Source organism: Vombatus ursinus, unplaced genomic scaffold (assembly GCF_900497805.2).
Source record: "Vombatus ursinus unplaced genomic scaffold, bare-nosed wombat genome assembly UNPS02014778.1, whole genome shotgun sequence".
In the NCBI taxonomy this organism is placed as follows: domain Eukaryota; kingdom Metazoa; phylum Chordata; class Mammalia; order Diprotodontia; family Vombatidae; genus Vombatus; species Vombatus ursinus.
Genome location: NW_020954556.1, coordinates 154,425 through 170,851, shown reverse-complemented (window position 1 = coordinate 170,851; position 16,427 = coordinate 154,425). Strand labels below are relative to the sequence as shown.

General features: G+C 44.8%; 1 protein-coding gene across 10 annotated transcripts; it reads right to left on the bottom strand.

Moving 5' to 3' along the window:
• Nucleotides 1–279: 279 nt before the first annotated feature.
• Nucleotides 280–15,922, bottom strand: NUDT18 (nudix hydrolase 18). 10 transcript variants are annotated; one of them, XM_027865457.1, is made up of 4 exons: nt 6,497–6,678; nt 6,137–6,208; nt 1,935–2,148; nt 280–1,765 (listed from the first exon to the last, which is right to left on the bottom strand). In XM_027865457.1, exons 3-4 carry the CDS (start codon nt 2,134–2,136, stop codon nt 1,170–1,172), a joined length of 798 nt encoding a protein of 265 aa, XP_027721258.1. In that variant the 5' UTR covers nt 2,137–2,148; nt 6,137–6,208; nt 6,497–6,678; the 3' UTR covers nt 280–1,169. The 10 variants fall into 10 exon arrangements, with proteins under 10 accessions (XP_027721258.1, XP_027721261.1, XP_027721255.1 ...); XM_027865460.1 differs by lacking the exons at nt 6,137–6,208; nt 6,497–6,678 and adding an exon at nt 15,812–15,922; XM_027865454.1 differs by lacking the exons at nt 6,137–6,208; nt 6,497–6,678 and adding an exon at nt 11,335–11,952.
• Nucleotides 15,923–16,427: the final 505 nt, after the last annotated feature.

The window sequence follows — 16,427 nt, the reverse complement described above, 5'->3', positions numbered from 1 at the left end:
TTCATTTTATATGCCCTTTTCATCTCTGAGACACTTCCTCCTCAAGTGGGTGAGACTGAAGAAAGACCCCCACCAAGGGTTACAGCCCCAAGTCTTCTCTTCCCTAGACCACCCAAGCAGGTCAGCTCATGAAGGCCAGCTTTCACCCAGACTTCTAAGATCAGTGAAAGAACTGGCTTCTCCCTATGGACAGTACAGCTAAAACACTCCTCTTGCTTTTGTTTCACAGTCACCCAGGCAGATGTCAAGGGGAATTTGAATGAACATTTATTAAGCACTTATATACTAAGTGTTGAGGATATAAAGGGAAAAAAACAGTACCTGCCCTCAAGGAGCTTACATTCTACTTTGGGGATAGACAGATAAAGAAGCATAGCACAAAGTAAACTGAGAGAAAGAATTAACTGGGGGGGTCAGTGACTGCTTCACAGAGGAGTTGGCACCCAAGCTTATCCAGGAAGCAGTCAAGGATCCCGAAAACTAGAGATGGGGAAGTGCATTCCAAGCACAGAGGAAAACGCATGTAAATACACAAAGGTGGGAGATGAGTTCTAGAACAGCCAGTATCCAGTACGGCTGGAATGTAGACTTTATGAAAGGGAAAAAGTATGAAATAAGGCTAGAAGCATAAGTACAAATCAGATTGTAGAAGGCCTTGGATGCCAGGTATAGAAGTTTATATTCTATAGAACTATTTTTGAGCAGGGGAATAACATGGTTAGACACCCGACTGCTCAGGAAGGGGGTGCACAGCAGCAATGGAGGGGCCTACATTGTACCCTTTTACTGGCCCACACAGGCTTCAGCAGTATAGAAGAAGATAAAGATGTTACCATTGGCAAGGTGGCCACTAGAGATAAGTAGGCATGATTTCATCTGCAGCCAAGCTGTTCTAATAGTCTCAGGCTCTAAGATGAGTAGGTTTTCAATTTGCCTTAGGTGACCAGTCTTTGGGCTCTGAACTCTCTGCCCAAGTTCAGTCGTTGTCCTTCTTGATAAGCAAAAAGTGACAATGGGGTGGAAGAAGGATAGTGACCTGAGAACCCAGAGGCCCCTATTTACCCCCATGAAGATCTCTGTGGGCTCGATTCCCAGGCATCCTAGAAGATTCAAAACCACAGCTGTGTGGCGCCAGTGCCTATGTGTGTGCTCATTTCCCAGCAGCTCAGCTAACTGTGGATTGGGACAACAGACGCTTCTTGAAGTCTCTTTAGGAGGTGGCTTTGCACATCTTCCTCTTCCACCTGCCACCAGCAGAAGTTGATGCCTTGAATCTCAGGTGGCTTGTTGAGGACACCTGGGTTTCTATAGGCCACCGTGACTAGCACATTCAGGCAGATCCCATCAGCCTGGTTCTTGCCCAGGTGCTGAAGCCCCAGTACCCCCTGGGTCTTCACTGTCAACTGGGACAGTGTCAAGCACTGTTGTAGGAGTCGAAACACTGACACCACAATGCTGTTATTCTGCTCTGATGGGGTGAGTCCACAGGCTGTGATGGGCAAATGGAGACTGCCTTCTTTACTCACCAACACCCATATATTCTTGGCACTGGTAAAGGCGGCTATAAGCCGCTGGCAGATAAGCTTGCAGGGAAGCTCCTGGGGTAGAGTAGGAGGGTGTCTAGCTTGTTGGTGATAGTGGGAACCCAGTTTTATGAGAGGCAGGATGTCATGGGAACGAAGCGGAGTGGGCAAGGAGGCGTGAGGGTACCAGCCAGCTTGCAGGGACTCCTTATCTGCCTCCTCCGAAGTCTTGAGGATCCCACCTGAAAGTCAGAAGGGAGAAGGAAGCATCAGAGCTAAAAGGAAAAAGATGCCCCTTTGGGCAGAAAGATTTATACCAGTCAATTATTTTAGGACAGACAGGGGGTCTGAGGAGACAAGAAGGGAGTGAGGTGCTCCCCATCCACCGCCCACCAGGTTGTGAAGGAGTACCTGTGGGGCGGGCAAGGAAAGCTAAGCGGATCCAGCGGGGACCTCGCTCCTCCACTGCCAGCAGCGTCAATGGTTCACACTCCAGGCCTGCCTCCTCCTTCACCTCCCGTCTCAGTGCCTCCAGAATGGTTTCCCCAGGCTCCATTCTCCCAGCAGGTAGATACCAAGACCCATGGCACTCTCTTTTGGCTTCCTGGATCATTAACACTTCATCCTGGGGAAAGAAAGAGGACCTCCCATCCCAACTGTCGTCCATTACCCCCAGGATCAATTCTCAGGCAAGACACTCCATTATCTAGCATCAAAAAGGACCCTACCAAGACCTCCTATCCAGGAACTTAACAGATGCCTCAAATACTAGAGCTGGGATGAATGTAGCAGGCAAGGAAACACCAAAGCACTATCTGCTAGGTTGCCCCTGCTCTTCCATGGTATCTGAAACAGTTTGACTCCCTTTCATTTTAACAAGTTCCCCCTGGAAAGCAGATCTACAGTTACCAGGATTTCAGAGCCTTACCCAAGGCTTTGGGTGCACCAGACACCAGGCTGGTGCCTTATTCCCAATGTGTATCTGTTCTCCCCTCCCTGCTAGATTTCAAGCTGTTAAGAAACATCTCAGACTTGTTTTGAGGATCCTACCTCACAGAGCAGTGAAGATAAAATGATACGTATGTACAAGTCCACTCTGCCTTCCCTCTGGTGGTAATCTCTAATTTATCCTGTCTGTGCATATCCTGTCTGTCTGTACATAGCTGTTTGTATGTTGACTCTTCCATTAGGCTGTGGGCTCCTTGGGAGCAAGGGACTGATTTTTTGTCTTTCTTTGTATCCCCAATGCTTACCACAGTACCTGGCACATCATAGGTGCTTAATAATTGCTTGTCGACTGACTTTAAATCTTAAAAGGCAAACCTCAAAATGCTATTCAAATGGCAGCTGTCACACCTTGGGCTTCACAAATTCTCCTCTGCCTCAGCTCTGATGATCTCCATCCCCTCTCTACCACAGCCTCTCACTTGGGTGGTCAAATTTTAGACCTTGCCATTACTTGAAACTACTTCACCTTTGAGATCATAAACTATGAAATTCCTGTCTCTGACATAAATTGTTCCCACTCTTTCAGGTCTCCTCTTCATGACCTCTGGTCACCTGATCCCTTCCTCCGTCAGCCACATCCTCTTCTGACTTGTCTCCCTGCCCAGTCTGGATCACATGGTCAACTCTCAAAGTTCCACTCTCCTTTATTCTTGAATGCCTTGTTCTTTGACTTTCTGTCATTCTTGCCCTGCTAATTTAAAATCCTAGATGAGGATGAGCTTCCTTCTCTGCTCTTATTCCTGAACTGCCCTAACAATGTAGAAGAAAGTGATGGAAATGCCCTGATGGGGTCCTAGAAATGTATGCTAATAACCCTCAACTGGGCCCTTCCTTGTTGCATGGCACATTCCCCTCCCCAGCTACTCCAAACCCCCAATTCCACTCCACCCCACTCACTGTCAGTAGTTGGCTTCAGTCTTCTCTGTCAAGGAGGAGGTGAAGTCATCTGCCCGAAACTTCCCTCAACTCTCCTCCTCCACACCTCGAAGTCTGTGGCAATGCCCATAGCCATCCCTTTTCCTCCGGTCTCTGAGGAAGAGGTGGCTTCCCCTTCTGGGCGCCTGTGCATTTGAGTCCACCCCCTCCCACCTTTTTCAGGACCTGCATCAAATGTATACTGTACCATCTTTGGTCTCTTCCTCTTATCTGACGCCTTTCCTTCACTTACAAACACATTCAGGTTTCCCCTAGTTTAAAAACAAACAAACACCCTTCTACCTCTGCAGCGCCCTCAAACTATGCTTTTTTCACTTTAGAAAGAATAGTTACTTGCTTCTAAACTTGCCTTTTGACCACTCACTTTCTAATGTCTCTCTGATGGCTGGGGTGGGGGGAGGCTCCTCATTTCTTTTTTCTCAGTATCTGTCTGTCTCTCAGCAACTATGTTCTCTCTGTCTCAATTATCTGTCTCTTAAGATCTGCCTATGGGCAGCCAGGTGGCGCAGTGGATAGAGCACCGGCCCTGAAGTCAGGAGTACCTGAGTTCAAATCCGGCCTCAGACCAAACACTTGACACTTACCTGCTGTGTGACCCTGGGCAAGTCACTTAACCCCAATTGCCTAAAACAAACAAAAAAACACACACACACACACACAAAAAGGGGGGCAGCTAGGTGGCACTGTGAATAGAGCACCGGCCCTGAAGTCAGGAAGACCTGAGTTCAAATCTGACCTCAGACTCTTAACACTTACTAGCTGTGTGACCCTGGGCAAGTCACTTAACCCCAATTGCCTAAAACAAACAAACAAAAAAAAACCGCACACACAAAAAGGGGGGCAGTTAGGTGGCACAGTGGATAGAGCACCGGCCCTGAAGTCAGGAAGACCTGAGTTCAAATCCGGCCTCAGACCAAACACTTGACACTTACTAGCTGTGTGACCTTGGGCAAGTTACTTAACCCCGATTGCCTCACCAAAAAAAAAAAAAAAAATCTGCCTCTCTCAGTATCTGCCTCCCTCTCTCTCCTTTTTTCTCCCCCTCTTTTTCTCTATCTGCCTCTTTCTTTCTCTCCCTTTCTTCTTTCTCTCTCTCCTCCCCCATCCCTCTCTGTCAGTATCTGCCTTGTGCCTCTCTCTTCCTTTTTCTCTGTATCTGTCTCTCTTTTCTCTCTTTCTTCTCTCCCTCCCTGTCTCTCTCTTGATATCTATCTCTTAGTATCTCTCTCTCTCTCCTTCCCTCTCTGTTTCTCTGTCTCTCTTGGTATCTGCCTCTCTGTCTTTCTACAAACTTTCCCTAGATGATTTCATCAACTTCCATGGCTTCCATTTTCACCCCAAGGCAGATAACTCCCAAATCTTTATCTCCAGATTTGACTCCTCCCGTGCATACCAATCCAGGGCTTCCAACTGCCTGCTGAATACCTTCCATATCAAGATGTCCCATCAGGACTTCAAAGTCAGTGTGTCCCAAACTGAACTCATCATCTGGCCTCTGAAACCTGCCCTTCTTCCTGATTTCTCTATTTCTGTTAGTGATACTACCGTCCTCCCAGCCACACAAGGTTGTAAACTTTAGGAATCTTTAATTATTCCTCCTCTCCTCCAGGCAGCTAAGTGGTAAAATGAAGAGATCACAAGGCCTGGAGTCAGGAAGACTTGAGTTCAAATTTGACCTCTGAGACTTACTATGTGTGACCCTAGGCAAGTCACTTAACCTCTATCTACCTCAGTTTTCTCAACTGTAAAATGAGGACAATGATGGTATTTACCTCCCAGGGTTGTTGTGGGGATCAAACAAGATGATATTTGTAAAGTGTGTGGCACATAGCAGGGGCTAAAAAAAGCCGGTTGTCTTCCCCCCATATCAGAGTTCAATAAACATTTATTTGCTCCAATAGAATATAAGCCCCTTGAAGGCAGGGGCTGTTGTGTCTTTGGATAACCCCAGCATGTGGTACATAGGAGATGTTTAATAAATGCCTGTTCTTGCTCTCCTCCCCCCATGTCTATTCAATAAGCATTTATTCCCCACCCCCAATAGAATATAAACCCCTTGAGGGCAGGGATTGTTTCATCTTTTTGTCTCTGTAACCCCAGCATGTAACACATAGTAGGTGCTAATAAATCCTTACCGAACAGCTGGACATTTGCTAAGGTTTCGCCCTTTATTCAAGACCCAGTTCAGGAGCCACAGTCATGAAACTTTCTCTAAACATTCTGTCTGGATCCTTCCTATACATTTATCATACTCTAACTTGCAAGTGCTGGCTTGTGAGTTCCTTGTGGGTAAGGATTGTATCGTGTTTCTCATGTCTGTCTCCTTAGCCCACAGTAAGTGTTTAATAAATAAATAAATGTTGAATGGAATTCTCCATGCTTGATCACCTGTGGCAGCTAGCACAGTGCGTTGTACCCAGCGGACATTCAATAAATGTTTTGGGTGAATATCAGACTTCTTTGAACTAGGCACTTAATAAAATGCTGGTTTGAATTGAAATGAAAACGGCATCTGATTCTCCAAGAACCACCTTGCCAATAAGGGGGTCCTTTCTCCGTCTCTCTTTCCCAAGCCCATGGATTAAATGGGTCCGGGCTCTAGGGTCCTCTATCTTGGGGTGTCTGGGGTCCCAAAGGACTTTAAAGTCAGGGTCCTGGCTGTCTCTCACCTGGTCGTTGAAGAAGACAGCCAGCACGATATAGGAGACATTCTTCCTGAGCTGCACAGGCACAGGTGAGACCTTTGGGGGTACAGAATCATAGTCCAGCACCGGCAGCCCCTGGCCCCCCAGCACGGCCCTCAGATCCCCTGCCAGGCCCGAGGATGCCATTGGAACGGGCTGGGGGAGGAGGGTGGGGGCGAGATGGATACAGGGATGGAGAGAAGAGGGAGAGGCTGGGACCCAGAGGGTGGGGACCGCACTGGATCACGTGGGGGGTGTGGGGGGGCGGAGCAGGGAATCTGGACCGGAGGGGCAGGTGGAGCCCCAGGAACAAAGATGGAAAATTTGGGTAAAAAGGAAACGGACCTCGGGGGACACACGAGACAGGACTGGAGCTAGGGGCTAAGGGCGCAGAGAGGCCAAGGTCACGGTCAGGGTCAAGGTCAGAGTCTGCTCTCTGGAAGGACCAGGCCCGGCCGGACGAGTGGGGTTAGAGGAGGGAGGGGAAATCAAAGCCTGGTTGGGTTCCCTCCACCGGCCCCGCCTCTCTCGGGAGACCCAGGAGTGCCCTCCCCGCCCCCGCTGTTTGACGTCACTCCATCCCGGCCCTGCCATTGGCCTTCCAGAGTCCCTTAGAACAAGGGAGGTGGAGACTGCTCTTAAAGGAGCCGAGTCCTCGGAGTGACCGCTCAGACTTCCTCCCTGCTCGCGCTGCCCCTTCGCTTCTCCCTCCGGCGGCGCGCTGACGTCACCGCCCCCTGGGGATAGCAGGAGACGTCACCCACCCACAGAGTGGGTGAGGCGCAGGACGGCTTCGGAGTGACGTCTCAGGAAAGCGGGGACAGCGTCTGTCCTGGAGAGACACCAGGACACCCCTCCCACTAACTTTTGCACACCGCATCCCGGCTTTCTCCTTCGCCCCATCCCCCCGCACCCCAGCCCGAGGCAGCTACGCATGCATTCCCTGTTTGGACACCCCTGAAGCTTCCCCCACTGCAGCACCGCTTGTCATCCTCCTTGGCCTCTTGGGGCCAAGCAGAACTGGGTCAGGCCCTTTTCTACACGTCAGCCCTTCAGATGCTGGAAGACAACTTGCCAAAAAAATAAAAAAAAGAGCAGCCCACACTTGCACTCCTTTATCCAGGCTAAGCATCCTCAATTCCTTCCCCCGCCTCCAGTTTAGATGCTCTTCACCGTATCCTGGCTGTCCTTTGGATTTTGACATGTACAAACTGCTTGTCTTTGTCTTTCCAAAATTACTGCGCACAGGGCTCCAGATGTGCTCCAAGGGGGCAGAGTGTATGAGACAGGCCAGCACCTCCCTAGGCTTGGATGCTAGTGCTTGTCAGGAAGGGGCCTCAGCTCACATTGCTCTGGAGGCAGCTTGCTCTTTGAACTAACATTGAGCTTGCAGACCACCGGAATCCTCAGATCTTTTCTTTACATGAACTGTTTGTGACCACCCCGACCAACTGCCTTTTTTTTTAATCCTACATTTGGTTACATGTATCCTTATTATTTATCACTGAATAGCAATAGTAGTGTAGGGCCAATGGAAAGATGGCCTCAGAGCCAGGGTCAGCTAGGTGGCTCTGAAGGGCAGTGGAGTCAAACTCAAATAGAAACAGGGGCCACTTAACCGTACATAAAGATGCCTGCCAGCTGCTGCATGTTGACTTAGAAAACCATATATTAACATTATCTATGTCACTGTATTTTTTAATTTTGTTAAATATTTCCCCATTTAATTTTGATCTGGTTCAAATACTTTTAGTGTTGTGTTGTGGGCCCACCTTTGGTGTGGTGGCTAAAACATTGCTCCTGGAGTCAGAAGACCAGAGTTAAAACCCCACCTCAATTACTAGCTGTGTGACCCTGGGCAAGTCATTTAACTTCTCTGTCATCTGTAATGTGGGGATAATAAGAGCACCTAAATGAGATTATATTTGTAAAGCACTTTGTGAACTTTAAAGTATTATTATTACAATTATTGTTATTCAAGTCCTATTGATGCCCACAGGGTGACCCTAGGCAAGTCATTTAACTTTACCTGCTTCAGTTTCCTCATCTGTAAAATGGAGGTAATATAGCACCTACCTCTCAAGATTGTGAGGCTCAAATGAGATAATATTTGTAAAGCAGCTTGCAAACCTTAAATTGCTATATAAATTCTAATTATTATTATTATTGTTAGCCACATGTTGGCTAGGGGAACCAGGACAAGTCATTTAACCTCTAGGTGCTCTTGGCAGCTCTCTAAGACTACGAGCTAAAGTGCTGACTTTCTTTGACATAGGGAGTTTCCTCACATGAGGGTTACTATATCAATGAAATCATTGCTCTGGTCCAAATGCCCTAAATAGACTCCTGGCTCTTGTCACCCAACCACTCTCCCTCCCATCTTTATGTCATTTACAAATCTGATAAGAAAACCAGTCATTGATAAAAATCTGAAAACAGAACAGGGCTAAAGTCTGGGCATAACGTTGATTCCATAATAATCCATGAATGCTTGTTATGCCAGAATTCTGAAATTCCCCTGTTTGACCCAAACCTCTCTTTCCGTCCATCCGCAAGCTTCACCCCTCTTGAATGTGCTCTTCCCCACCTTAGTTTACACTGCCAGCTTTCCCATTTCCTCAGCCAGTACTGTGGCCCTATTTGCTTTCTTTACCAGTGTTTACACTTTAATTAAAGCAGTTCAACTTTATGCTGTTTTCTACCCTCCAAATCTCTACCCGCCTCCAAATACCCATCTCAAGTCATTTGACTTCTCCATCATCTGTAATATGGGGATCTTAAGCACACCGACCTCCCAGGGTTGTTGTGATGCCTCTGGGCATCTCAAGCTAAACCTGTCTAAAAGAGAATTACTTTTCTTTCCCCCAAACCCCCCTCTTCTAGACTTCCCTACTGCTGTTAATACTATTCTATTTTCAGCCCTTAGCATGGTGCTTTGTACATAGTAAGGACTTAATAAGTGCACTATTCCTTTATTCATTCATGGGGATGAGGGAGAGATACACCACCATTCTCCCAGTCACTCAGGCTCTTAAACCTCAGTGTATCCCCACTTCCTCAACTTTCACTTACCTCATATATCCAGTTCATTGCCAAGTCTCATCATTTCTACTTTCTCAATTTGTGTCTAATACATCCCCTCTCTCCACTTAGGCAACCATCCAGACCCGCATCACCTCTCTCCTGGTAGTGGTTTCCTGCCTCAGGTCTCTGTCTCCAATACAATCCATCCTTCACTCAGCTGCCAAAATTATTTTCATAAAGCACAGGTGACCATGTCATCCCTTTGTTCAAAGAGCTGCGTGGCTCCCTATTACCTCCAGGATCAAATATAAAATCCTCTGGTATTGGAAGCTTCTTACAGCTTGGCCCCTTGCTACCTTTCCAGCCTTCTCACACCCTACTCTCCCCCATGCACACTATGATCCAGGTACACTGACCTCCTTGTAGTTAGTTCCTTGAATAAGACACTCATCTCCCATCTCTATGTCTTTGCACTGGCTTCCTCCAAGCCTGAAATACTCTTCAGCTCAAATTCCACCTTCTCCAGCAGACCTTCCCCATGACCCTCAGCAGTGAATGCCTTCTCCTTTGAGATTACCTTCATGTACTCTCTATACTATGTGCCTAGTTATTTACATTTACTCTCTCCCATTAGAATGTGGGAAAGGCTTGCCTCTTCTTTTTTTAATATTTAATAATTTTTAATTTTAGCACAGTACTGGGCAAATTTCTGGCCGGGCTAGGTGGCATAGTAGATAGAGCACTGGGTCTGGAGTCAGGAATACCTGAGTTCAAATCCAGTTGTGTGATCCAGCAAGTCATTTAACCTCTGTCTGCCTCAATTTCCTCATCTGTAAAATAGAAATGATAATAGCACCTACCTTCCTGGGTTGTTGTGAGGATCAAGTAAGATAACAATTGTAAAGCACTTTGTAAACCCTAAAGTGTTATGTATAAATACTGTTATTAAGTAATTATTGACTAACTGACTTTGTGCTTACTGTATATTTTTCACATTTACTTATATATCCATCCATCCATCCATATATATACATATATATTTGAGTGTGTGTGTGTGTATATATATATATATATATATATATACACACACACACATATATATATTGTTTCTCCAACGTAGGATATAAGCTCCTTAAAGTTAGGGACTTAAGGTCATTTTTGTCTTTGTACTTAGCACAAAGTCGGGGCTTTATAAATATTTGTTGAGCTGAATTGTGGATGTGACGAATCCCTGCAATCAGAGGTGTCCTGGAGCCAGCTCATACTGACTAAGCACATGATACAAAGCAGGACTTGATTTCTTATTTTGTTGATTGTCCAGATTTAAGAAAGTTATGGAGAAAATGTTAATGCAGATTAAAACTCAAAGTGTATGCCACATGCTTTCTTTTTTTTTTCCCTAAAGAGCTGTTTTAAACACTAACTAGGACACCCCTGTCTGTAGCCATTAAACTTCAGACACGAGTGCAAATGGAGTATAGCCATTCCTCCAGCTTTGTATCCACTTAATTTTATTATATATGTCTCTCTGTGGCACCTTTGCCATTCTCCAAAAATTTTCAAAGATGATCAGCCATAGCTTAGCACTCACATTACAAGTTATTTTAGTGCTCTAGGAGTAGTTCTTCTGAGCCTAGTGAAAAAAACCCATTGAGGACAGCTCACTCATTTATTTACTCATTAGTACATTTCCTCATTCACATGTTCACTCACCTATTTAATCACTCATTCATTCATTCATTCATTACTCATCAATTCTTTGCCATACTTACCCATTCACTCACTCATTTGTTCACTCATTCATTCACTGAAAAAAAAATTAATTCGTTGTTATGTAGAGCGTTGTAAGGAAAGATAAAATAGATGTCTGGCTTTCCAGAGTTGGGACTTGGAGGATAGAGAGATTATAAATCTTTGTTTAATTGAATTGAGTTGAATTGAATGATGGCTAAGTGAAGCTGAAGGCGAGGGTACCAGGAGACCCCCCTAAGGTAAATGTGGAGAGATGCTGTTATTTGAAGTTCCTAGTCTTCCTTATCTGCATCCACATTTTAGGGGATTTCTTTTGGGGATTTCTTTATGGGTCCACTCGGTGCCCAGGGCAAAGTCTATGCCTGCTACACTCTTCCCATTCTCTTTCTGTGTTCCCCACCCCTTACCTTCAAGCATCTGATCCATCTTTCCTGGTCCAGTGACCGCCAAAGGCTGCTTCTGCCTGTAAGGATTCCCATGTTCACACTTGCCTTTCTTCCCTTGGCCCTTTGCCCAGACTCTACCTGTCTGTGCTTGCATTTTAGAGCACCCTAACAACAGAGACCCTCTTCTATTCTCTTGTCACATCCATAGGCCAATGCACACAGTAGGTGTTCAGTGATGGATTCATTAATTAATGGATTGCCCACCATAGAGCTCACCACCTGGTGTTCCCCATTCAGACTCTTCCAAGACTCTCAGGGTAGACCCATTACCCAAGAGTAGGGAGTCCTGGGGCAGTGAGTCAGGATGCCTGAATTCCAAACCTATTCCACACTTACTTGCCTTGTGTGTGTTTGGGCCTCTGGTATTCCTGTCTGTAAAGTGGGGATGATGATCCCAATCTCCTCCCTGCCTCCCAGGGTTGTGGTGAGAATGAATGAGATCATGTCTGGGCAGGGCATTGAGTGCCTCTGAGACAGAGCCTAAGATAAACACCAGGTTGAAATAACAGAATGCAAGAGGGAAGACATTTCCTTGGTGTTTGCTTGCTTTCTTTCCTTTCTTCATTTCTTTCTTCCTTTCTTCTTTCTTTCCTTCCTTCCTTCCTTTCTTTCTTTCCTTTCTTCTTTCATTCCTTCATTTCTTTCTTCTTTCTTTCCTTCATTTCTTTCTTCCTTTCTTTCTTTCTTTCTCCCTCCCTCCCTTCCTTTCTCTCTTCCTTCTTTCTTCCTTCTTTTCTTTGTCTCTGTCTTCTTTTTCCTTTCTCTTTTTCTCTTTCCCTCTTTTACTTTCTTTTCATTCTTCTTCCTCCTTTTTTCCCTCCTCTTCCTCTATTCCTCTTTTCTTTCTTCTTCTTCTTCTTCTTTGCTTTATTTCTTTCCTCCTCTATGTTCCCTTCAACTTGTGGATTCTCACACAAACACCTAGGTTCAATGTGGGGTAATTTTGGGAATAAGTGTACCTTAATGGGCAAGGAACTCCATCATGGTTCAACTGGGAATCTCTAAAAAATCATCTAAACTCTGTTTGCACCTTGCCAACAGACTCGACAAGGAACATGCTTTTCAAAGTTAAACATTTAGTCAGGACTGCAGGAAAACCTATCTCAACACCCATTCTCAAATAAGTAAAAATTCATTCCCACTTCTCACTTCCTACCAGAATAGCCTGGGAAAACAGAATCTCCAAGACACATGGCCCCAAAATAGGAAAGTGAAAAGTTTCTCTCTCTATCTCTATCTCTCTCTTTCTGTCTCTGTCTCTCTGTCTCTTTCTGTCCCCTTTCTCCTTCTCTGTCTCTTTCTCTCTCTCAGTTTCTCCTTCTCTTCCTTTCTCCAAAATTTCCCTTGATGATCTCATCAACTTCTACGGCTCAATTTTTACCCTAAGGCAGTCACAGCACCTTCTCACAGTCCAGATGTCTGCTCATGTTGCTCCGTGGGGTCTCAGAAACATGTCAGGACTCCTGAGCTCCTGGATAGGGTCATTGCAGTCTCTCGCCATGCGGTTGCACTTTTTCTTCTGTCCAGAGGTCTCTACTGAAGAGACTGAAGTAGGTCTCTTCCCTCTCTGCCTCTGCAGCAAAGGCATAGTTTTTCCTAGAAAATGAAGTCCTAGGAATATCAATCAGGCTTAATGTTGAGATTGAGGGTCTTCTGAAAAATGTAATCCTTTCAATCATATATGCCCCTATCAAATCCTACCCATGGTAAAAATAATTTCACTCTCTACGAATCACACTCAGTGAATATATACAGTGATATACATATATATATAGTTATATACTATATACTTCATAAAACATCCATTAATTTGCAAAGAAAAAAAAATCACAGTCAATTATTCCTGAGACATATATCATAAGAAGGTGTAAAGTATGTAATGTTCAATTAATATCTCATATAGTAGATCAACCACATAAATTCCAAGCGTAGAGAAATAATTTATAGCAAGCAGAACTACATACAGTAGATAGAATATATGTCACATGTAAATACTTATTTGATTTCTTGAACTGGTTGTCTTACACTCAACATATTCAAACTGAACTCATTATCTTTCTTCCTGGACACTCCCATCTTCCATTACTGTTAAGAGAACCATTATCTCCCAGTAACCCAGGCTTCTAACCTAGATGTCATCTTCAACTCACTCTCACTCCCAGTCTGTTGCTGAGTCCTAATATTTCTACCTTTATAGCATTTCTCATGTGTCTCTTCTCTCCTCTGACACTGACATCACTTGGTACAGTCCCTTATCACCTCCCATGTGCGCTGCTGCAATAGCCTGCTGCTGGGTCTTCCTGCCTCAATTCTGATGCATCTTGCACTTTGCTGTCAAAGTGATCTTCCTAAAGCACAGGTCTGACCATGTCACTCCTCTCTATTCAATAAACTTCAGTGGCTCCCTGTTACCTTCAGGATCAAAAATAAAATCCTCTGACTTTTAAAGCCCTTCATGACCTGGTCTCTCTCCATTTCCGTCTTCTTACATCTTACTCCTTTCCATGTACTCCATGTACTCTGTGATCCAGTTACATTGGCCCCCATCTCCCTACTCAGAACATTTTTATTGGCTGTCCTCCAGGCCTGGAATATTCTCTTTTCTTGTCTCCAACTCCTGACCTATTTGGCATCCTTCAAGTCTCAGTCAAAATACCACCTTCTACAACAAAACTTTCCCAGTCGCCCTCAATGTCAGTGCCTTCCCTCTGAGATTTTTTCCCATTTTTATCCCATATATAGCTTTGTACATAGTTATTTATATGTCTCTCTCTCATTGGATTATAAGCTCCTTGGGAGAAGAGACTATTTGTGCCTTTCTTTATATCCCTGTCACTTAGCACAGTACCTGGCATATAGTAGATATTTAATAAATACTTGACTTGACTTGATAAAGCATATGGCATTACATCATATGTTGGTTTTCCATTAAAAAATGCACATTAAAATATATACTCCATTAATGGGCACATTCTAACAAAATGAGTATTGTACCTTCATCTATGACCCCAGGAATATCATATGCCAACCGGGTACCTGGCCGGATAGTCCTTGTACTTCTGCACTGCCATTTTGTCACATTTGCACACCTTGTCTCTCGAGGCCCGTGGGTGAGTCAATGTCCTCAGGCTTATTGGCCTGCAGTCCTGCTTCTGGGCCTAATAAATGGTCTAAGTTGAAGACCACTGTTTCCAGGCCCTGATGAATCAGGCTCCATGGAGGAGGGAACGCCCACAACTGGTAAGTGAGCTAGGAAGGGGACAGCTTCTGGATTCAGCAATCCCCCTCATATCTAAGTAGAAGCCCCCTTTGGCCAGGGCAACCTTGACAGGGCTCCTCAGCCTTCAAGAAGGTACCAACATACAGTTTTTTTTTCATCTATATCTTGATCCATATCCTCCCCATATAGACAATCATTTGGTTCCATATTCCAGGGAATCTTACTAAATTCCTAGGGAAAACAGATATTGGCCTTGCAGAGCCCCAGTCACTCTTTGGGGTGATTTAATAGACTGGCAAGTTACCTACTTTTTTTTAAACATAGTGAGGCGGCTGGGTGTTAGAGTGGAGAGAAGGATGGGCTTAGAATCAGGAAAACTCAAGTTCAAATTCTTGCAGCAGATTCTTCCTAGCTCTATGACCCTAGGCAGGGCACCTAACCTCTTATACTCAGTTTCCTCTTCTGTAAAATGGGCATAGAAATAGTACCCAATCATCGGGTTGTTGTGTTGATCAAATGAGATAATATGTTAAGTGCTTTGTTAACCTCAAAGTGCTATATAAATAAATAAGGTACATTGCTGATATATGATATATGAATATATAATAAAATATATCAATATAATAAGGTATATAGCTATTATTACCATTGTTAATTACTTGGTATAGGGTGACCATCCATTATCATGTCTTTTACCTGGAGACCAAGGCTTCTTAGTAGGACTCTGTCCCCTGGCTAGAATACCTGGTCATGAGCAAGAGCATTAGGGTATCATTTCTCCTTTACTTAGCTTTTCTGAGCCAAGGCCTCCTTCAAATAATTTCTCAGTTGAGTGAAGAACTAGCTGGGAGACTCCTCATGTTTATACCTAGGGCTTCCAGACACAGATCTGTGCTCCAGACTCCCTACATTTCCCCATTGTGCTCCCTTCCTCTCCCTCCTTTCAGCTCTCTTATAGGTATTGTCTTCTCCCATTAGAATGTAAGCTTCTTGAGGGCAGGGACTATCTTTCTCTCTCTTTATAATTATGTTCTCATGCTCAGCTCAGTATCTGGCACATAGTAAGTCCTTAATGAATGCTTCTTGACTGACTGACAGATCAATAATAGGCCTGTAAGGCTATCGCTCCAACATAAAGGGATGAAGAATGAAGCGTATGGTGTTGTTCCTGATGGCATCATTCATACTCACTGGATGTATTGACTCCATTGAACTTACCCCTTAGGCCTCTGAGTCCAGCTTGTTTATCATGGTGTAATTAAAACAGTCTGGCTGTGGGTCTCCTCAAGGATGTAGTTTTAGACTTCTTGCTGCATGCCAAGGCTAGCACCAGTTTCAGCAGGATGTGGGTTATGTTCTTCCTGTCCCTTTCTAGAGGCAAGAAGTTTATGAACACCAGCTTCAAAGGGTTGGTGCTTCTGCACATGCTCTTTTGGCAAGCCGTTAAGTCAGTTTATCACCTTTCTTGGAACACACTGAATGCAGGGCTCACACTTACGGAAATCCCCCACCACCCTGGCTTGCTAGAACCTGGCCAGTAAAAGCCTACCTCCAGAATTTTATCTGGGCCCAAGAGAGTGCAAGAGGCCATCATCATGGAGTGCTTTCTTAGGGAACAGACCTTTGGTGGTACCAATTGCCTTCTTGTACTTCATGTAGGACTGACTGGTCATTGTTCAGTTTGGCACTCCTTCGCACAGATTTATCTTTGCATTCCTACACTAGACCAGTGGTTTCTGGGGATCTAAGCTTGAGTCTTCAAGAGGCATGTTCCTTTTTCTTGGCCTGGATCACTTTGTATAAACATTCCTGTCACATTTACATTCACTACCAA